Source organism: Cervus canadensis, chromosome 17 (genome assembly GCF_019320065.1).
Source record: "Cervus canadensis isolate Bull #8, Minnesota chromosome 17, ASM1932006v1, whole genome shotgun sequence".
NCBI lineage: Eukaryota > Metazoa > Chordata > Mammalia > Artiodactyla > Cervidae > Cervus > Cervus canadensis.
The window spans coordinates 2945260-2967606 of NC_057402.1; the positions used below are offsets into that span (position 1 = coordinate 2945260).

The following is a 22347-nucleotide window of genomic DNA, read 5'->3' on the forward strand; positions in this document are numbered from 1 at the left end:
TTGTTTCAATTACCAAAACTTTTAAATAAAATTTGAAGTCAGGAAATGTGTGTCCGCCAGCTTTGTTCTTTTTCAAGATTGTTTTGGCTGTTCTGGGTCCTTTGCATTTCCAAATGAATTTTAAGATCAGCTAGTTAATTTCTGAAAAAAGAGATTTGACAGGGATTGCATCAACTCTGCAATCAGTCTGCGAACTCTAGCCTTTGTAATAATATCAAGTCTTCCAACCCATGAATAGATGTTTTCCCATTTATTTGAGCCTTTTTAAATTTCTTCCAGTGATATTTTCAGTTTTCAGTGTATGTCTTAACACTTCTTTTGTCAAATTCATTCCTAAGTAGTATTTTATTCTTTTTTATGTTATTGTAAAAAGAAGCTTTCTTAATTTCATTTTCAAATTGTCCATAGCAAGTTTATAGAAATACAATTGATGTTTTGAATATTGCACTTGTATCCTGTAACCGGGAACTTCCCAAATGGCTCAGTGGTAAAGATTCTGACTGCCAATGCAGTAGATGCAGGAGACATGGATCCATCCCAAGGTCAAGAAGATCCCCAGAGAGGGAAATGGCAGCCCACTCCTGTATTCCTGCCTGGGAGATCCCATGGACAGAGGATCCTGGCGGGTTTCAGTCCAGGGGGTCACAAAAGAATCAGACATGACTTAGCGACTAAACAACAATAACATCCTGTAACTGTAGTGAGCTCATGTATTAGTTTTAACAGTTTTCCAGTGGATTATTTAGGATTTCCTAAACACGAGATTATGTCATCTGCAAGCAGAGATCGTTTTACTTCTTTCTTTCCAATCGAATGCCTTTTATTTCTCGCCTAATTACCTCTAGCACAATCTTGAAAAGCAGCAGTGAAAGTCAATAACTTGGCCTTGCTTGATCTTAGGGGAGAGTCTCCAGTCTTCTGACAAGGTCTTTTAACTTAAAAACTCAATTTTGTCCTCAATTATGGCTTCTCCTCCTTCCATCCCATTTGGAACTCCTATTTTTTCAGAATTTAGATCTCTTGAATCCATCATTTATGTGTTTTATCTTGTCGATGATCATTTTTATTTCTTATTATTTTTTGCTCTGCTTCTCTAAGTAATTTTTTCATCTGATCTTTTAGGTCCTTGGGTTGCAGGCCCAATCCCTCCTGCCACTCCTGCCTGCCACCTGTTTTTTGTAAAGTTTTGATAGGGACAGAGTAAAGGGACAAAGTAGGTGCATAAACAGTTAATCCCACTAGGAGGTTGTAAATAGGAAAAAAAAAAAAAAGGGAGATCCTGTAAGTTAATGATCACTCAAGAAAGTAGGTTTGCTTAACCACAAAACCAAGCTGGCTTGCTTAGCAACAAAACCATGTAACAGAAGCACGAGATGTGCCCCCAAACAATAAAACAATGGTGGAATGAGTTCCACATCCTGCCCAGGGAGTTCAGTAAGTTAATGACCCCTAGGACATGCTCTGCGCACACATAAAAATCAATAGTCTGTGAACCTAGCTTGACCACGTAGGACAGGAAAACTCCCTTGCCCAGCCTGGGAGAGGATCTGATGACAGAAACACGACCCCTACTCAAGAGAGACAAAGACGTTCTCCCCCTCCCCACTTTTCCTTTGATTATAAAACTGTAGCCCAGTGTCGACAAAAAAAAAAAAAAAATAGTCACAACCTAAAAGTTGACAGTTTTATTTGGTGGGAATTTTTAGGACTTCAAGACCGGAAGACAGCATCTCAAGTAACCCCGAGAGAATTGCTCTGGGGAGGCAAGGGGAGGAGCCAGGTTATATAGAAGTTTTGCAACGAAGGGAAGGTAGTCTGAACCTCACAAGTCATTTTGTGAATTAAAGCAAACCAAATAGATAGCAGGGCTTCCCACATAGTGCTAATGGTAAAGAACCTGCCTGCCAATGCTGGAGAACTAAGAGACGCTGGTTTAATCCCTGGTTTGGGAAGATTGCCTGGAAAAGGAATTGGCAACCCACTCCCACATTCTTGCCTGGAGAATCCCATGGACAGAGGAGCCTGGCAGGCTATAGTCCTTGGGGCCACAAAGAGTTGGACCCGAGTAAGCAACTTAGCATACAAGATGGATGGCATCACTCACTCAATGGACATCAGTTTGAGCAAACTCTGGGACATAGTATAGGACAGGGAAACCTGGTGTGCTGCAATCCATGGGGTCACAAAGAGTCAGACATGACTTAGCAATTGAACCACAAAAATCCTAAGTTAAGAAATTTAGCACTTTTCTATGTATGGGAAGTTGCAAGAGTCTGGGTGGGCTCACCGAAATCATTCCTTTCATATGTATCTTAGCTATCTGCAGCCAGTATCCTGTGTTTTTTCACATCCTGAGTTCCTCAGTGCTCACCTTAGGGAGTAGCTGCAGCCCAAAGGCTGCAAGAGTGCAGGCATTGTTCTCCTTCCTGGGTGCCCTCAGGCCCCAGAAATTCACCTTTGGAGGGTCAAAATTGCTGATGACTCTGACATCCTTGGAAGAAATGGTGGCTCAGATGGCAAAGAATCTGCCTGCAATGCGGGAGACCCAGGTTCAATCCCTGGGTTGGGAGGATCCCCTGGAGAAGGAAACGGCTACCCACTCCAGTATTCTTTCCTGGAGAATCCCTTGGACAGAGGAGCCTGGCAGCCTCCAGTCCATGGGATCACAAAGAGTAGGACACAACTGAGTGAATAACACTTTCACTGACATCCTTGTTCACTGATACGGCAGGAATACTCCATTTCTCACTAGTAAGTTCTCAGGGTGCAACCCCCCCCCCCCTCACTCACCCACACTTGTAAGCCTCACAAGCATCCTATTCTAACAAATCACTTATCTATCACTTTGCTCTCCCTGAATTATTTTCTGCACTGGGACATAAAGGACTATGGTACCAAGCTCTTTGGAGCCCCCCCGAAATGACACCAATCAATTTCAGTTTTATTGGAATACAGTCACATCCATTGGCCCAAGGATTCTTGATGGCTGCCTTCAGGCTGTGATGGCCAAGAGAAATAGTTGTGACAAAAACTGAATGGTCTGCAAAAGAGCCAAAAATATTTACTATCTGGCCCTTGCAGAAAAGTGTGCCAACCAAGTTCTAGATCAGTGCCTTCTCTGTTTGTTGTTGTTGTTGCCCAGTAGTTCAGTCATGTCTGACTCTCTGTGACCCCATGGAGTGTAACCCGCCAGGCTCCTCTGTCCATGGGATTCTCCAGGCAAGAATGCTGGAGTAGGTTGCCATTTCCTTTTCCAGGGGACCTCCCTGACCCAGGGATAAAACTCAAGTCTCTGGAGTCTCCTGCATTGACTGGCAGATTCTTTACCACTGTGCTACCTGGGAAACCCCTCTGGTTTTTGCTACCTCTAATTAATTTTTTTAAATTTTGAAAATTTTTTTTAATTCCCAGGAATGATTTTTTTGTTCTCAGATTGTTCCTGTGCAAAATCTTCCTGACTTTCCCTATAACTTCTCTATCCTCCCTTCTTTAGACACATCACCTCTGGCTGCTCAGGATGGTAGAGCGTTGTGTAGGGGAATGGCAGTCTTTAAACTTCCTGGGCCCCCTAGAGTGCCTACTCATGGATTCTGAGGCCCAGACCTGCCAGCCTTGTTGTAGAAATGAGTTCCCCGCAGAGGCTAGGCTGTCAAGATGTCCAAGGCAGATGTGAAACAGCCAACTGGGAGCAGTAACCAGGAAGTCTCTTTTCCAGGCTACGTGAACAGCTGCCCCACACTGGGACCTGATGGCTAGGCTGGGATGGCTGTGGAGTTTGGGCTTTCCTAGGCAGCAGCTGGGTAGAGCATCTTTCCCCAAAGGTCTAGAGGCTCCTGGGAAAAGGCATAGGCTCCCCAGGGAGGAGCACTCTCTCCAGGACTGCAGGCTAGGCTGGTCTGCACCTGGCTTAGTCTTCTTAATTTAATGAAGTGGGGCGACTTGCCTAGTGGTCCAATGGTTAAGATTTTACCTTCCAGCAGCAGAGTTGTGGGTTTGATCCCTGGCTAGGGAGCCAAGATTCCCACAAGCCTTGCTGTCAAAAAACAGAAGCAATATTGTAACAAATTCAATAAAGACTTTAAAAGAGAAAAGAAAGGAGTAGGAGAATTAAAATCCTGTTAAAAGGGAATACTCAGGTAGCCCGGGATGGCAGGACTTGGCTCCAGGCTCCTTCAGAAAGGCATGCCTGCTTCAGCTTTGGTCCTGGATGCTCCTCTCCCAGTACAAACAGGCATTAAGAAGTTGCCCTCTGCTGGGTACCCAAGATGCCCTCAGCCCCCCAACATGCACACATCTGCTCAAGCTTCCACTAGATTGCATGATAAGTTGCTTCAGTCGTGTCTGACTCTTTGCGACCCTGTGGACTGTAGCCCGCCAGGCTCCTCTGTCCATGGGATTTTCCAGGCAAGAATGCTGGAGTAGGTTACCATTTCCTTCTCCAGGGAATCTTCCTGACCCAGGGATGGAACCTGCATCTCTTACATCTCCTGCATTGGCAGGCAGGTTCTTTACCACTGGTCCAGGAGTTTTTAAAGACTTTTTTTTTTTTTTAATATGGACCATCTTTAAAGTATTTATTGAACCTGTTACACTATTGCTTCTGTTTTATGTTTCGACTTTCTGGCCGTGAGCCATGTGGGATCTTAACTCCCTGACCAGGGATCGAACCCGCACCCTCTGTATTGGAAGGCAAATTCTTAACCACTGGACGACTCAGAAGTCCCTAGTCCAGGTTTTTGAGTTACCCAAGCAGGAAGCTGGAGTCATCCCTAGGATGACCACCGAAGGCCCTTCTTCCCAAGAGTCACCCCCTCCTGAGCCTTCAAAATGAGTGAAACATCATCTTCAGGAGAGTTGCTTTCTGAGCTGAGAAGCCGGAGAGATGGAGTCAAAAAGAAGCTCTAGCTGTGAGCCCCAGGCCAACCTCAGTGCATGGAAGGCAAGATGGGCCGGAAGCAATTTATATTTCCCACAGATGGAACCAGAACACAGAAGCTTTGGTTTCCAAAATGAGATACCTTCAGACTTATCCCCGCCACCCCCTACCCACCTCCACCGCACCACTGACAAGCACTGTTTGGATGAGGATAAGACATCTGTTCTGTGCTGTAACAAGCATGGGACACAAAGAGGAACAAGCATGCAACATGTGCCTGCTGCCCTCATGAAGTTCACAGCCCAGTAGGGGAGCCAGCAAAAAGACCACCCCACTATGGGATGACAAGGGTGTGATGGGCCAGGGCCCACAGCCCTAACTCCATCTGGAGAATGGTGTCTACAGCCCTGTGGGGGCGCGGTGCCAAGGGTCCCAGGGAGGGGAGACACATGGCTGGAGTTGAAGATAATTTGCCAGGTAGAGTGAGTCAGTGGGCTGGGCATGAGAGGAGACAGACACATGTAGATGCTGAATATAATAGACACTGAATGAATGACTGGATGAAAGCAACTTGTGTTATATTTAAGGAAAACTACTGTGGGTTATAACTGAATTGGTCAAGGAGACTAATGGCATGAATGAGGATTTTCAAAAAAAAGAGCTGCCATGTCACGGCTGATCCCAAGTCCCCTGAGACCACTGTCGTCTTCACTTTGGTGTCTAAGATGAATTAGTTATTTACTTAGGCTCCTTAAAGTAAACTAGACATGGTCTCATTTGGTGAATCATCAAAAGCAACTGTGTTTCTTTTGATTATTTGCGATGAGTGAGGTTTGTTTTGGCAACCCCAAGTAATGGAGAAGATGATCCACAGGGCTGGTTCCTCATGAGTGACTCCAGGCTGGAAAAACTTCTAGAAACAGGGTGGGAGCATGGGGTAACATGGGCAGTGCTGGGGCTTGGAGACTGCAATTATGTTTTTGTCCTCATTTACTCACCATGTGCCCTCTCAGGGCCTCCTACCCTCTGGACAGGGAGGCTGGGTAAATGTACATTTTTAGGATTTTTAGCTCTGTTATGTACCTGTGGTTCTGACTAACCTGGACTCATCAGACAGTAGAAACCCCACCTTCCCTGCCTCCCCCATGAATGAGAAATCCACTCTAGGAGTGCCTGGGAACTGACCCTCGGGTAGTCAGCCTGGCCACGTGTCCTGCCCGAACCCTACTATGAAGTCCCTGACTTTGCTGAGCAATCTTTTCAAATTTAAAAACTGGTGACCTCCAAATACACTTCATTCAGAGGCCACAGGTCCAAAAAAATACTTTCTTTTTATCAGAAGAATGGAAAACCTGAGTTCATCCACTTTTAAGTTCAGTAAATGGGAAAGATGCTAATAGATGATGGTTTCAGGTGTCTGCACAAAGGCAAAGGAGGAGGAGCTGTGAGAGTGAGGTGCTGGAGGAGGGCAGGAAAGATCTTTCTGGGAGCTGACTTTGTGTTGACTCTCAGGAGTGCCTACAAGATAGTGTTACCATAAGAAATGGAGGCTCAGAGAGGTCCGAGCTCTCAGGTAAAATGGGGCGCTCTGGCTTCCCAAGCATCCTTCAGCAGGTTAGACAAAGACCAATGCCCACAGGACTTCCCTGGTGGTCTGGTGGCTAACGCTCCGAGTTCCCAATGCAGTGGGCACGGGTTCAGTCCCTGATCAGGGAACTAGATCCCACATGCCACAGTGAAGATCGAAAATCCCATGTGCAACAACTAAGACCTGGCACAGCCAAAAAAAAAAACAAACAAAAAAAACAACACCAACGCCCATTCAGGGGGTAGTTGGGCCCGACTTAGGGCTCAAGGGGTCCCTACTTGCCTACTGAGCCCTTCCTGAAGCTCAAGAAGCCCTCAAACAAACATCATAGGCGAGAAAGAAACTTCTCCAGGAGCCTGACACAGATGATTTCATAAACTAGTGAATTCACAGATCAGTGAGTGATGTTGGGCCACTTTCTCAGTGTTCTGTGCCCCCAACCCTTTACTGAGAGGAAGATTTGCAGATCTTCTCCAGCATCCGTATTCTCTGATGCACCTTAAAGGAACTTGAATGTCTTTATTGCTCCAGGAGATTGGTAGTTAACAGGAAAGGTTGGCAAAGGCATGTATCCCTCACCTTTGGTACTAATGTTCTATAGGAAATCTGCCATCAATCAGTCAGTTCAGCTGCTCGATCATGTTCAACTCTTTGTGACCCCATGGATTGCAGCACTATATATCTGCCATCAATATCTCCCAGCAAATCTTCCTCCAGCTGCAGACTCCAAGGCATCAGGGAAACTGTTCAATCTAGAGGTCAGAGTGGGCCCCATGCTTCAATAAACAAGGCTGAGAACAAACATCAATGTCCTGGGAGGCTCTTCTCACAAAACTTTGCTATGCAGGAACCAAGGATGACCCTGCCTCTGCAGAGCATATTGGGACATCTCCAGGGGACCTGGGGCTTGTCCATTTAGGAATTTTTAGGGTCTTATAAGTCTCTTCTGTAGACAGTCTTGGCCCCGGGAAGAGAGAGACAAATAAGGTTAGGAAGGGGTGAAAATCTCTGGGGCTCGAACAGACCTGTGGAGGACCAAAGCGCGCTTTGAGTCTGAAGACATCGGCTCAAACAAATCGGGGAAGGAAGGTGGAGATGTGACGGCCAAGGGTTAAGGAAGTCTGTGGACAGGTGGATGCTGAGGGAGGGGAATCAATCTGTATCATGTGAGAAGGATGATCATCGAAGCAGATGAGAATGGACGGGTGCTGGGATCCTGAATCAGAAAAACCTTGGCTTGAGAACTGGCGCCACCACTTCCTGTATCTTGGGCAAAACCACTCGGTTCACAAAGCCACTTCTCACTGCCGGCCAGGAGTAAACAGCGACCCCTTTGCTGCCCTCCTAATGCATGCCAGACACCGCTAAACGTTTCACGTGCTCTTGCTCAGACGCAATTTTTTAGAAGACAGATTTCATTGTTGCTGTGATAGAGGAGAATGGGAGCGTTACTGGCGATAGTGCAAAAGCGCAACGCACAGCGTGTAATTAGATGGGGAAAGTCAAACTCGGAGGGTTTAGTACTTTCAGCAACGAGAATGGCTAACCTTCAGGAAGGGCTGGGGATTTAGGAAGAGGAAACCTGGACAACCTAGCGCAGCCGGCGTTGAAGAAGGAATTCATAGGGCCTGGACTCCATCTCAGGCCTGTCTGTGCTGATCGTTCGCAGCCACCTCTCCAGTGGACTCTGAACTCTGTGCTTAGCGCCTGTGGGAATGACAATGGAAGGATAAGACCCCCCTCTGGGCAGGGGAATCTTGAAGAAGAGAAAACAGACACTAATCACCCCTGCCTCCGGACACTATCTATCAGAATGTAAGCACAGGCTTATCAGTTATTAACTATTTGGAATGAAACTGCGGGCTTATTGATTATTGACTGTTTGAACACATAACACGTGAATGATGGGGTTATTGTAGTTGTATTTACCCTTCCTTTGTTTATGTAAGTCTCAAGGGAATTGGGGTAGTGGGTTTGGACACATGGGGTATAAAAGATTTTCACAAATGCTGGTCGGGGTCCTTGGCTAAGAGGAGACTCTGCCTTGGGCCCGCCGGTGTAATAAACTGCACTCCACTATCTGCATTGTCCTTCTGAGTGAGTCTGTTTCCCGGAAAGCGTGGCTATAACAGTGTGATTGTTCTCAAGTGTTTGGTTTGGGGGCGCCAGGTGGGGCTTTATGGATTGAGAGATCTTTCAGCTGTTGTTGATACTGTCTCCAAGCTACGGCTCCCCGTCCCAGCCTTGACTCTATATTTACAAAGACAAGAGGTCAGTCGACGCCCCGAGAATCCAGGTGGCTCACTGGCTCCGAGCAGGCGGAGCCCACCGCAGGGCGGGGGGAAGATTGAATTCTCCCATCAAGGTCAAGGACGCCGAAGCTCTCCGCTTCCTTTGTGGTTGGGGGAGGCTCCGGGCGAGGGGAAGGAACGCTGCGCTCCAAGCGTCGCGCGGACGCCCCGCCCACTTTGGCCCCGGCCCTCAAGGCTCGCGTGTACTTCTAAGCCCCGCCCTCGTCACATCCGCCAGTTCCGGCCAGGCCCCTACCGAGCTCCTTCTCGCCGCTCAAAGGCACCCTTCCTTCGAAGCCCCGCCCCTCTCGGCCAGACCTCGCCCCTAGCCCCACCCCCTAAGCCCGCCTCGGCCCTCCTCCTCGGTCCCGCCCCTCAAGGCTCACGCGTTCCTCTAAGCCCAGCCCCCGCCACATCCGCCGGTCCTGGCCAGGCCCCTACCGAGCTCCTTCTCGCCGCTCGAAGGCACCCTTCCTTCGAAGCCCCGCCCCTCCCGGCCAGGCCTCGCCCCAAGCCACGCCCCCTAGATACCGCCCCTCCCCTCGAAGCCCCGGGCTCCGCTCTGAGGCGCGGGCTGTGGGGCCCCGCGCCTTTTGTGTGGTGTTTGGGCTGCCGCGCGCGCTTTCCCCTCAGTCTCGACTCCTGGGCTGAGTGCGCGCGCGCGCGCGCGCGCGCGCGTACTCGCACGCTTGCCCGCCTCTCCGTCGACGGTCTCGCAGCCGCCCGCGCCCGCCCGGGGACTGCGCCCCGAGTCTCGGGCGGGCGCGCGCGCTCCCCCTCGGCCGGCGGGACCTGGACGGCGCTCGCCCCTTCCCCTTCTTCTCCCTTCCCCCCAACCCCCGGCGGCGCGCGCACACGGCGGCCCGGGTACGCGCCCGCCAAGATGGCAGGGGCCGGGGCCCGGCTGTCAGGCGCCGCCGCCTCAGCCCGTCCCCGCAGCTAGCGGCCCTGAAGCCCGCCCCGAGAAGATGAGCCCCCGCTGCCCCCCGCAGCCCAGCGAGACGCGGAGCCGCCGCGCCCGGGGCCGGCTGCCCCGCTAACGCCCCGCGCCCCGCGCCGCGCCCCCCGGCCCGCGCGCCCGCCCGCCCCGGCAGCGACAATGAGGTGAGTCTGGCGGGCGCGTGGGGAGGCCGGGCGGGCTGCGTGCGGAGCGCGGGGAGGGCCTCAGGAGCACCGGGGGTGGGGGGGCTTCGGGGACGCTGAGAGGGTCTGGGGGAGTCGGCGCGGGCGGCGCCCGCCTGTGCAGCTCGCGGGAGGCACTCGCGGGGGGCTGGCGACCGGGTGGGGAGGCGACCCCGCGGGCGTGTGTGGCCGCGCCGGGCCCCGAGCAACCCCCCTACTCTGGCCGCCCTCCCCCGGACTCCGTCCCCTCGGCCTCAGCCGCCCTGTGCCGCCGCCCCGAGCTCGCACGTTAAGGGGTCGCGTCCTTCCACCTGGAGCTGCTCGCCTGACTCTGCTCCCTTTTTCTCGTCCCCATTTCCTTTCTTCTTGCACGCCACTCGAGTGCAAGACCCACAACGTACCATTCTGTGGTTCATTACCCAGCCAGGGGGGATTGATGGTTATCAGTTCGAGAAAAAAACATTGCCAGCACCGGGAACTCGAAATTCTCTCTCTGCGGAGGTCACCCAATCCTGACTTTTGTGGATAATCACTTCCTTGCCTTTTGTCTGTGTAATTTTACCTTCCAAACATATATCCCATAAACACTATAGTGTCTTTAATTTTTGCCCGTTTTGTGATCTTTATATAAATGAAATACTCATGCAATGTATATTCTTTTGTGTGTCCGGCTTCTTTCACTCAAGATGTTTCTGAAATTCATCCATTACCTCCTAACTGTTGCTCATTTTTATTAATCTGTCGTATTCCATTATATGAAGATACTGCATCTTAACCATTCCGCTATTTGAGGACATTTGTTTCTAAAACGTTAGCCGCTCAGTCGCCTCCGACTCTTTGGGATTCTATGGACTGTAGCCCTCCAGGCTCCTCTGTCTTTGGGATTCTCCAGGCATGTGTACTGGAGTGGGTTGCCATTCCCTTCTCCAGTAGATCTTCCCCACCCAGGGATCAAACCTGGGTCTCCTGCATTGTAGGCAGATTCTTTACCGTCTGAGCAGTAGAACTTCTAGGTCAAAGATACCTGTATCTTCCAACTTTAAGAGGTAACACCAAATTTCTGAAGTGCCTGTACCAGTTCACACTCCTTCCAGCAAGTGTATGAGAGTTCTCCTGCTTTGCTTCCTTGCCAACACGTGGTATTGTCAGTCTTGAATTTTAGCCATCCTAGTGATTGTGCAGGCAGCCTGGTGAGGTATCCCATTGTGGTTTTGGATTATGGTTTCTTGCAGATTGATGAGGCTGAACATCTTTTTATGTTTACTTGATATCTTCTTTTATGAAGTATCTGTTCAGAAGTTTTTGTTTGGGGTTTACACAGCTTTTTCTTCCTAATTTGTGGGAGTTCTCTGCCAAAGTCAAGAAGATAGTTTCCTATAACATCTTACTGCCCTGCCTTTCAAAGTAAGATTCACAGTCCACTTGGAAGTGACTTTTGTATAACTTGTGAAAAGGGGGTCAATTTTTTAATTTTTACCAGAACCATTTATTCAGCACTGTTTATGAAAAATGTCATCTTTCCCCCATAGCTCTGCTGTGCCACCTTTGTCATCTTCCAGTCTTCCATTTGGAATCATTTCTTTCCATCTGAGGAATTCCCTTTAGAATTTCTTTAGTGCAAGTCTGCTGGTGGCAAATTCTCAGTGTTCACAGATTTCATTATTTATTCTTCATTGAAAAAGATTTCTTGAGATATCATTCCCATATCCTAAAATATACCCATTTAAAGTATACAGTTGGGTGATTTTTAGTATTTTCATACACACACACACTTGCAGTATTTTCGCAGACTTATGAAACCATTGCCACAGTCTAATTTTAGAACAGGTTCCTCCATTTTAGAAGGGTCTTTTCAGTAGTTGCAAAATTCTTGGTTTACCATTATTTTCTTTTAACAATTTAAAGATACCTCATCGTTTCTGACAAAGATTGTTTCTATTGAGAAGTCATTTGTTGTTCTTTGAAAGTCATCTTTTTCTCTGACTATTTAAATTTTTTAAAAACTTACTTATTTAAAAAAATACTTATTTATTTGGCTTTACTGGGTCTTAGTTGAGGCACATGGGATCTTTGATCTTCATTGCAGCATGCAGGACTCTTAGTTGTGGCATGTGGGATCCAGTTCTCTGACCAGGGATCAAACCTGGGCACCCTGCATTGGGAGCATGGAGTCTTAGCCACTGGACCACCTAGGAAGTTCATCTGGCTGCTTTTGAAATGTTCTCTATCTTTGGTTTTCAACAGTATTTTCTGTGCTGTATGGATTTTTTTTTTTTTTTTTTAAGAGTAACATAACTTAGGGCTTCTTGAATCTTTGGCTTCATGTCTTTCATTCGTTTTGGAAGTCTTGTGCCAGGAGGACTTCATATATTGCTTCTCTCACTTTTCCTTCTAGCACTACAATCATATGCGTTAGGCTATTTCACTGTGTCTCTGTGTCTCTTAACCTTCCTTCTGTGTTTGCTGTCTCTTTTCCCTTCATTCTGGATCTCCCCTCACTTATCTTTCCTATCACTTGAGTTTTTAATTTCAGTTATTACACGGTTTTTGGTTCTTTAATTTCCATTTGGCTTTCTTTTTATAGTTCTTTGTATAGTTTCCAGCTATCTGCCAAAATTATCAGTGTTGTCTTTCATCTCCTTGAATATAGTATGTGTAATTCTTGAAATTTGTCCCATTATGACAGTATTTGTAAGTCATTTCCAATGTCTGTTTTCCTTGTCTTTCATTCATATTATCTTGTCTCCTTATGTGTCTAATTGTTTTTGCTTTTTAATTGGTTTTGTTTTAATTCTGCTGGACATCGGATTTGCAAAATTGTAGAAAGTAATTTGCCCAAGATGATGTTTTTGTCTTCCAGAGATAATTCACATTTGCTTTTGCCAGACAAATGGGGCACTTATAACCTGGAGTCACTTTGGTGCAGTCTCAAGGATTGGGATGTTTCTACCTGTTCTGCTGACCTTTAGTGCTAGTGTTCATCTCTTCTCTAGCCCTGTTATCCCCCAACCCAACACCATGCTTTTAGGATTCCCCCTAGAGTTGGCAAACACCCCCAGGGAAAAGTAGCCCCAAGTACTGATCTCATCTCCCTGAGCATCTGATGTCCCTTCTTCCTTCAAGCCTCCAGGCAGACTTGTATTTTATTTTCCCCCTGCTTTTCTAGTTCTTTCCAGCTGGAGGATTGTTCTGACTTACTGAGTTCATGTTTACTGGACGTGAGTCTCTGATGTGGTGGCGCTGGTAGTGAGGGACCCGCCTGCCAATGCAGGAGAACTAAGAGAATCGAGTTCGGTCCCTGGAGCGGGAAGATCCCTGGAGGAGGAAATGGCAACCCACTCTACTATCCTTGCCTGGAAAATTGCATGGACAGAGGAGCCTGGTGGGCTGCAGGCCATGGAGCTGCAGAGTCAGACGTGACTGAAGAAGCTTAGCATGCACACAAAAAGCCCCTGATGTTGGGGGCGGTTTGAGTCAACATTAGGTTTTGGAGGAGACTTAAGCTGTCAGCTTACAGAAGCTGTGGAGAATAACACTAGTATTTTCTTGTGTTATAACTATATTAGAGCATTTCAGTTTGTGAAATGCACTTAGGATCAAGGTAGCTTTAAGAATAAATCTTTATTTCCTTTTAGCAAGTAATTAGTTGGCAGATCATTACTGTAAAGCAAAGGAAGCAATTGCTTTTTCTCCCTTTTAGTATTCATTTCTTTTTTCTGTCTTGATTTCCTTCATTGTTTGATAAATCTGCTTGACTAGAACATTTTATTTTTTGATCTATAATAGAATTCTCACATCCCATTTTGGGGGATCAGATGACAAGTCATGGATATAGAAATGAAAGTTTTTAAATACTTTTTCCAAAATGAGTCATCCAGTTACCCTTTTCCTTCATGGATTTTTTTTTTTTCTTTTAAAATGCTGCTAACAGTTTGACATGGTTCTGTGTTGCAGACTGTTTGTAGGTAAACATCTATATGTGTATATTTACATGTGCCTCAAATACTAGGCTTTTGCAAATGGACCTAAATGAATCGAGGGGGTCTTTTCATTATCTTTGTTGTCAACTCATTTAATTTAGATATTTATAAGCAGTATGGCTCATCTGTGAAAATCCTTTTGTTTAATGTGGAAATTTTTTAAATGAAAATGTCGTATTTTTCTTGCTAGATAATCTCATGGGAGTGCACAGATTGCAAAGGGTCAGAAATGAAACCTCTGAACTGACCCTCTCCAGGAGTATCTTAGAAAGGCGTAGGGCTGGAGATGCATTCTAACAAATAAACTGAACATCTGAGGCACATATCCATATATTGTAGTAAAAAGTTGTGTTGAATCAGTTGACTTGGATAATTAAGGCTGTGTCTGAGATTTTCTTGGGCTTCCCAGGTGGCACTGGTGGTAGAAACCCACCTGCCAGTGCAGGAGACTAAGAGACGTGGGTTTGATCCTCGGGTCGGGGAGATCCCCTGGAGGAGGGCATGGCACCCACTCTAGTACAGTATTCTTACCTGGAGAATTCCACGGACAGAGGAGCCTGCCAGGCTACGGTCTGTAGGGCAAAGAGTCGGATACTCAAGTAACTTAGTATATTGAGTTTTTCTTAATTTTCTAGACTGTTGCCTGAATTCTTATTTCTTTTTTTCTAACAGACCTTATGTATTCTCATATCTTTATTCAGAAATCATCTTTGGAGGCCTTACCGTTGTCTGGTACTGGTTTAGATGGAAAGAAGGAACCAAACCTCCTCCCCCAAGTAGTCCCCATCCCTAAAAGATTTACAGACACTTATAGACCCCTTTCCGAATCCTTTTTCTACTTTGAAACAAAAGACACCCACATATACGGTATATAAAATATTTCTGTTTATATACTTTAATCATTTATCTCTTGGGAAGATTCTCTTCTGTGAACATTTTCCCTACCTGCCTTTTATCTTTTAAAGATTTGATATATAGAAGTTTAAGATTTTTTTATGTTATTAAGTCATTTTGTTTGGAATTTTTCTATCTTTCTTACATGTAAGATAGCATTTGTCTAGAAGTTTGGGAAGTATTAAGTTGTTTTCTGTTTTATATATAAAATTTCGAGAAAGTGCGTTCTTCAAATTGTCTGGAATATGAGGTAAAGATTAAAACTACATTTGTTCTTCAGAACTGCTGATCAGATACTTGATTATGTCAGTAGATACGTGGCAGAGTTACCAGGAATGTTGAACGGAAGTACAAACATGTGGATCCTCAAATCCACTCCAGCGTGCGTGGTAACGTTTTAAGGAGCATTACCTTCAGAGCTCAGACGTGTGTATATCTGTGTGTGTCCCTGCCAGCGCCAGCCGTGTGTGTGTGTGGTGTGTGTGTGTGTGGCATGGTCAGCCTCCCATCACCAGGGCCCGCTGTGTGTGTGTGTGTGTGTGTGTGTGTGTGTGGCATGGTCAGCCTCCCATCACCAGGGCCCGCTGTGTGTGTGTGTGTGTGTGTGTGTGTGTGTGTGATGGTCAGCCTCCCATCACCAGGGCCCGCTGTGTGTGTGTGTGTGTGTGTGTGTGTGGTGATCACCAGGGCCCGCTGTGTGTGTGTGGGTGTGTGTGTGTTGTGTGATGGTGTGTGGTGTGTGTGTGTGTGTGTGTGTGTGTGTGTGCATCCCATCACCAGGGCCCGCTGTGTGTGTGTGTGTGTGTGTGTGTGTGTGTGTGTGTGTGGTGGTGCAAGCCTCCCATCACCAGGTGTGTGTGTTGTGTGTGTGATGTGTGTGTGTGTGTGTGTGATGGTCAGCCTCCCATCACCAGGTGCCTGTGTGTGTGTGTGTGTGTGTGTGTGTGGTGTGCATGGGTCAGCCTCCCATCACCAGGGCCCGCTGTGTGTGTGTGTGTGTGTGTGTGTGTGTGTGCATGGTCAGCCTCCCATCACCAGGGCCTGTGTGTTGTGTGTGTGTGTGTGTGTGTGTGTGTGTGCATGGTCAGCCTCCCATCACCAGGGCCCGCTGTGTGTGTGTGTGTGTGTGTGTGTGTGTGTGTGTGTGTGTGCATGGTCAGCCTCCCATCACCAGGGCCCGCTGTGTGTGTGTGTGTGGTGTGTGTGTGTGTGTGTGTGTGTGTGTGTGTGGCATGGTCAGCCTCCCATCACCAGGGCCCGCTGTGTGTGTGTGTGTGTGGCATGGTCAGCCTCCCATCACCAGGGCCTGCTGTGTGTGTGTGTGTGGCGGGGCGGGGAGGGGGGGGCATGGTCAGCATGGTCAGCCTCCCATCACCAGGGCCCGCTGTGTGTGTGTGTGTTGGTCAGGCTCCCGTCTCACTGGTCTGGTTATATGCCGGGGAACGGTCTCCTCTGGGCCAAGGGCACCGTATCCGTTTGGAGTTCTGCAGAGTGCAGTGCGCTCATAGGGTACAGCGTGAGCAACCCGGGCGCACCCGGCGCAAACATGGCCTTCGTATCACAGGGAGCCTGCCCTGGCTAACACGTTGGAGTCCAAGTACCTCTCTGAGCTCGTTGCTGCGGAATAGACAGGAGCACACCTCCAGGTGTCTTTGGAAGTCACCTCGGGAGACCAGCTGTGGAGCTGCGGTGCCTGTGTGTGTGTATCTTTAGCTCTCCTCTCTTGTCCTGTCTGCGTATTTTTAGACCTATGTCATTACCATATTTATCTTGTGGGTGATTTTTTTTGTTGTTTTTTTTTTTAGTATTTACACTTTGGCTGTGCAGCACGTGAGATCTTACTTACCCTATCAGGAACTGAACTCAGGCCCCCTGCAGTGGAAACTCGGAGTCTTAACCACTGGACTGCCAGGGAAGTCCCTGAGTGATAATTTTTAATATAAGCAACATCATCTTTGTATTGAAGCAATGTCATTTTTAATTTTGCTGGTTTGGTACTTTTGTTTGTATCTAGTCACATAAATATTAGAAATTTTCAACTTAGTTTTTTAAGTTGCACCTGAATAAGCTACATGAAAATAAATTAAACTAGCATTGTTTCACAGGAAGATTTTTTTCCCTTTAAAGGGAATCTGTCTTCTGCCAAGTTTGAACCTTGCAGTAGACTATGATTTTGATGACTGTTAGTTGTTAAGTGAATATCACAAATGCTTGAGTAGTGCAATAACAACTTAAAGAAGAGGCCCTCCAGCCGACATCTGGGTGAGGTGGGAAGGACAGTGGTCCACTCAGCAAACAGCTGTTTCCCTTTCCCAACCTGAATGGAGAAGACCTTATAGAAATGACTTCTATCAGCAGTTCTCATTTTTTTCTGGTTTAAGTGGGACTTCCCTGGTGGTGTAGTGGCTGAGACTCTGCGTTCACAATGCAGGGCGCCTGGGTTCAATCTCTGATCAGGGAACTAGATCCTATATACCACATGCAGCTAAGACCCGGCACAGCCAAATAAATAAATATATTTTTTAAATGCAATTATATTGACTGTGGAGAATTTGAAAAAATAGAAAGTATAAAGAAGACAAAGTCAGCATTGATCCTACTATTGAAGGAAGGATAACCCATTAAACATGAGGATATAGTTCCTTTATCTTTTCCATGTGTGAGAGTGACATTTTCACAAAATTGATAATGTACTCTGTATTTGTATTGGGAGTTTTTGCATTTGACATGTATGCATTTCCCCTTTGTTATTAATGTTCTTTGAAAACATGTAAAATGGCTGAGTAACACTGTATCAGAAGAATAATGAACAATGTATTCATTATCTGAATAATGTATCAGATGATATACCATAGTTTATTTACCAGTACCAAGTTTGGGACAGTTGGCTTCTTTTTAGAATATCATCATTGTTAACAACATGATAATGACTGCACATAAGTCTTAGAGTACATCTCTGATTATTTCCTTAAAATAAGGTAGCAAAATAGTATTACTGACACCAAAGTCTGTTGATATATTTTATCAGAATGTAAATTTTAAGCAAGAAAGAGAGAAAGATAATGTTAATGAAAGGAACTTTATTCCTGGTCTTAAGTTTAACTAGGAGGTTCCTCTCCCCAAAAGTTTAAGGATTAGAAAATGAATTAGAAATAAATGGTGTGGTTGCACCTGTTCGCCAGTGGGGGGAGCCCTGGTCCTGAGTCCCCTGAAACAACTGTGTATGAAGGTGGATTGTCTGTCTTTGTCTTTAAGGCTGTGTGAAAGACGTCTATTCTTGGGTTTGGACTTAAAGTAGGAATGTGAATGAACTTTTTTAAAATATTGATTTAGGCCACCTTTTATCTCTTGTATTCTAACCAGCCTGGGTTTTAACATCTAATAGACCTGGATTCTGCCCCAGAGCCACTCTTTACCAGCTGACGAACTTGGTGCAAATTACTTAACCTTTATGACCCTCCACTTTTCTCAAATATAAATGAGGATAATCCTGCTTCCTTCTTAGGTTTGCGAGGCTCAAAAAAGAATACATAAAAAAGTTCTCACTGTATGATGTTCAATAAAAGTTAGCTGTTTACCTCCCCCAGCTCACCTTGTTATGTCTGTGAGGAAGGTAAACCCTGGAAGACCTGGGACAATTCTGATTTCAGATATTCTGCCCTTTTGTCAGATTGCTGCCTAACTTATCTACCATAGGTGATAATTTTTTTGCTTTAGAAACCACAGTTGCTATTGATACTTCAGTTTCTAAAAATGATTCAGGGACATTCTCTATAAAAGACACAAAATAGAACTACTGAAATAAAGACAAAACAGGCATATTGTTTTGGGGTAGAGAAGATAATTGTACTAAGAAAATGTAGAACAGTTACTGCAGTTGAGCAGTTGACTGTGAGATTCACGGAAGTGGTGGTAGAAAGGACAGTGGGAGCCGATGGGACATGTGTTCCGAGTGTCTTAGAGGAAATGGACACCGTCCCTTACAGGGGCCGGTTTTGGGAGCCTCTTACCTTCTCCAGTCCTTCCCCTTGCTGTGTATTTGCCCTGGGCGCGCGCTCCGTAAAGCGTCCAGCACCTCACACACTCTCTGGGCGCTGTGCTCCATCCTGGGCTCTCTGTGGAGCTCTCTCTGCCGCTCTCATCTAGTTTCCATACTCTCTCACGGGATCCTTAAATCAGCAGAGGTCTGATGGACCAGCTCACGAGTTGACCCGAGTTCAGCTACTTCCTTTTCCTCTTCACCTTGCTCAGCGCCTAGCCTTCAAATCTTACTGAAATGTCACCTCCTCAGGGACGCAGTCCTTGACCCCTCCCCTGACTAAAGGAGGGCCCTTTTTTGTTTGCTCTGTGGGATTCCATGTTTCCTCTGCTGTTACTCTATAATTATTTACTTGCCTTTTTCAGCCTGTGCCTCACAGACGGTTACACCTACTTCGATCTCTGTTGGGTCCCGAGAGCCTCGCGCTGTGCCTGGTGCTTGGCAGATGCTTGATGAATATCCATGCTGCCACTTGCACCCCGAACGGGCAGTAAATCGTGACACTTATTCTGCCTCATCATGGTTCCTCCAAGTGCAGCATTCCGGGCAGCTCCCAAATGGGAGACGCCGGCACCCCAGATGGAAACTTTCATTATGTGCTCAGTGAATTACTGGGGTGACGGCGCTGTCATCTGCTGTTTCCACACTACCGCCAGGAGACAGGGTTTGTTTACTGATGTGTGGATGGCTTCTTTTTTCCTTTTTTTTTCTTTGTAAGGACATTGTACACTGTAACTCTCGGTGTCCCTGGTGTTTCTCAAACTTTAATGGGCGTAGGAATCACCGTTTGTCCTTCCAAAATGCAGACCCCAGGCCCCATTGCTGGGGACGGAGGAATGCTTTTCATAAGCATTTTTTTCTCTTTTTATTAATAGAATCTACATGTTAAAGCAGCTTTAGACTTAAGGAAAAACTAAGCAGATAGAACAGATAGTACAGAGAGTTCCCATTCATGTATCTTCACTGGTGCCGTTTCCACTGTTAACATCTTACATGGTGCATTGGTTGTATTTAGTGAACTACTGTTGATAACAGTATTAATAGCTGGAGCCCATAGTTGTTTGTTTGACCTAATGCCCTTTTTCTGTTCCATGGTCTCATCCAGAATACCACGTTACATTTAGTTCTTAAATCTCCTTAGGCTCCTCTGTTACGGTAATTTTTCAGATGGTCTCTATTTTTTGATGATCTTGGCTATTTTGAGATGTACTTACTTAGGTATGTTGCAGGATGCCCTTCTGTTGGAATTTGTCTCGTGTTTCCCTCATGGTTGGCCTGGGGCTGTTAGTTTGGGACAGGAAGATCACGGAGAAAGTGACATTCCGTCCCCCGTCGCAGAGGGTGAGTACCTGCAGCACATTTTATCACTGTGGACGTTGACCTTGATCACCTGGCTGAAGCGGTGTTCGTCAGGTTTCGTCCTTGTAAAGTTACTCTTTTACTCCGCTTTTCATACTGTCGTCTTTTCAAAACAGTCTTTGTTCATGTTGTTGTTCAGTCACTAAGTCGTGTCTGCCTCTTTTGCAGCCCCATGGACTGCAGCCTGCCAGGCTCCTCTGTCCATGGGATTTCCCAGATAAGAATACTGGAACGGGTTGCCATTTCCTATTCCAGGGGATCTTCCTGACCCAGAGATCGAACCTGCATCTCCTGAATTCTTTACCACTGAGCCACCAGGGAAGCCCAGTACTGTTCGTAGCCCATGCTTAAAGAGTAGGGAATTATGATCCTTCTGATGAATGGTTTTTAAATTTTAATAATTAATGTGTATTAGAAAAAAAAAATCACTGCATCAAATTAGTGGTATTTTAACTGAGTTCTCTAGAAAACTACCTAAGATGAAGGCTCTTGTGTGTTTGGAGGAGAGCATAGGATTGATATTTGGGGGAAGGAAGGGTGATACATCCATTAGGTACCGTCTCCATTTGGCAGAAGGGTGCCCCACATGGCATATATTGCCCCTGCTGGTGCTCTCAGTGGGTCCTGAGAGGGCACACGTGGCAGCTCTCTGGGGCCACAACAGATCCCCCCCACCCCCAGGCAGGCACTGGACACAAGTCAGAGCCTGGACAAAACTGGTTGCCTCAGGGATGGCTGGAATAAAAATAGTTAAGGCTGGAGGAGCTGAAATGATGCAGACGAGATGCTTAATGCACGTGACTTTGCAGGTATTTCTTTTTTCAATATTTTTTTACTTTACTGACTCTTGATTTTCAGTCATAGCTAGCTAGAAAGTTTTCTATGTCCCCAGGTTGAATTCACCTATGTTTTTTTTTCTAGTACTTGTATTGTTTCTTTTTTCTTTTCAAACTTTTAAATCTTTGATCCACTTGGAATTAAATATATGGGTTTGAGAGCTAGATCCAATTTTAGCCTTTTCCATCTCGTTTTTCAGTTATCTCAGCATGGCTTATTAAAAATTCCATTTTCTCCCAGTGTTTTTAGATTCTGTCCTTTGTCATATTTAATTAATTTGACCCATTTCTGGAGCTTCTGTTATGTTCCATTTCGGTTCAGTTCAGTTCCTCAGTCGTGTCCGACTCTTTGCGATCCCATGAATTGCAGCACGCCAGACCTCCCTGTCCATCACCAACTCCTGGAGTTTACTCAAACTCATGTCCATTGAGTCGGTGATGCCATCCAACCATCTCATCCTCTGTTACCGCTTCTCCTCCTGCCTTCAATCTTATTTTTCATTGGTCTGTATTTATTTGTGTGCCAATATCTCATTTGATTAAAGAGGCTCTATTGTGTGTTTTAATATTTAGGAGGGCTAATACGCTTTTACTGCTTTAGTAAGTTGATTTTAGAGAAAATGACCAATTAATAGCATGCATGTTAAACAGACAGGACAAAAATCATGGCCAGATAGTGCTTTAACCCAAAGGAACAAATCCAGAATGGCATGATTCAGGCATCTGAATGCCCCTTGGGACAAGTTCTCACTTAAAATGTGGCGTGTGTGGCTTTTGAATATGCATCCGAGGAGGCATCTGTGAGCCTGGAGTCAGTGTGAGGCTCATGTAGAGTCAATATGGAGTCAGTGTGAGGCTCAGCAGTCAATGTGACCCCTCGGGATAGGACTGTCAGCACAGCCAAGGCACCCTTAACCTCAGCCACCCTCTCTCCAAAGTATGAATGAAGCTGGTTTATTTTGGAGGGTTTTACCTGTAAAAAAATATTCATTTGTCAAACCATAGAAAATTAGATTCAGAAACTTAGAAATTCTCTAAGTCCAGTGGTTCTCACTGGGCATCAGAAACAGTTGAAAAGGCTCTTCCCCACCCCCTCTTCCCTTGCCAGGGCCCTGCCTTAGAGAGTCCATTAATCTGAAATAAAGTGTTTTGTTGTTGTTACTTTATTTAAAATCTCTTAAGTATGCAGCCAGAGTTGAGAACTGCTGACCTAGTGCTGAGATCAAGACTGGGTGTGGTTTCTTTGAAAGGTGGTAAGTGCTGGATCATTGAAAAAGCAAGAGAGTTCCAGAAAAACATATATTTCTGCTTTATTGACTATGCCAAAGCCTTTGACTGTGTGGATCACAATAAACTGTGGAA

General features: G+C 46.1%; 1 protein-coding gene across 1 annotated transcript in view; it reads left to right on the plus strand.

Annotated features, from left to right (window-relative positions):
* The first annotated feature begins 9335 nt into the window (after positions 1–9335).
* EVL (Enah/Vasp-like) overlaps positions 9336–22347 on the plus strand; it is a 141332-nt gene continuing 128320 nt past the window's right edge. Inside the window, exon 1 of the mRNA XM_043434461.1 lies at positions 9336–9859. Within this exon, the coding sequence (XP_043290396.1) occupies positions 9855–9859 (5 nt within the window). The 5' untranslated portion in view covers positions 9336–9854. The remainder of the gene's footprint in view (positions 9860–22347) is intronic.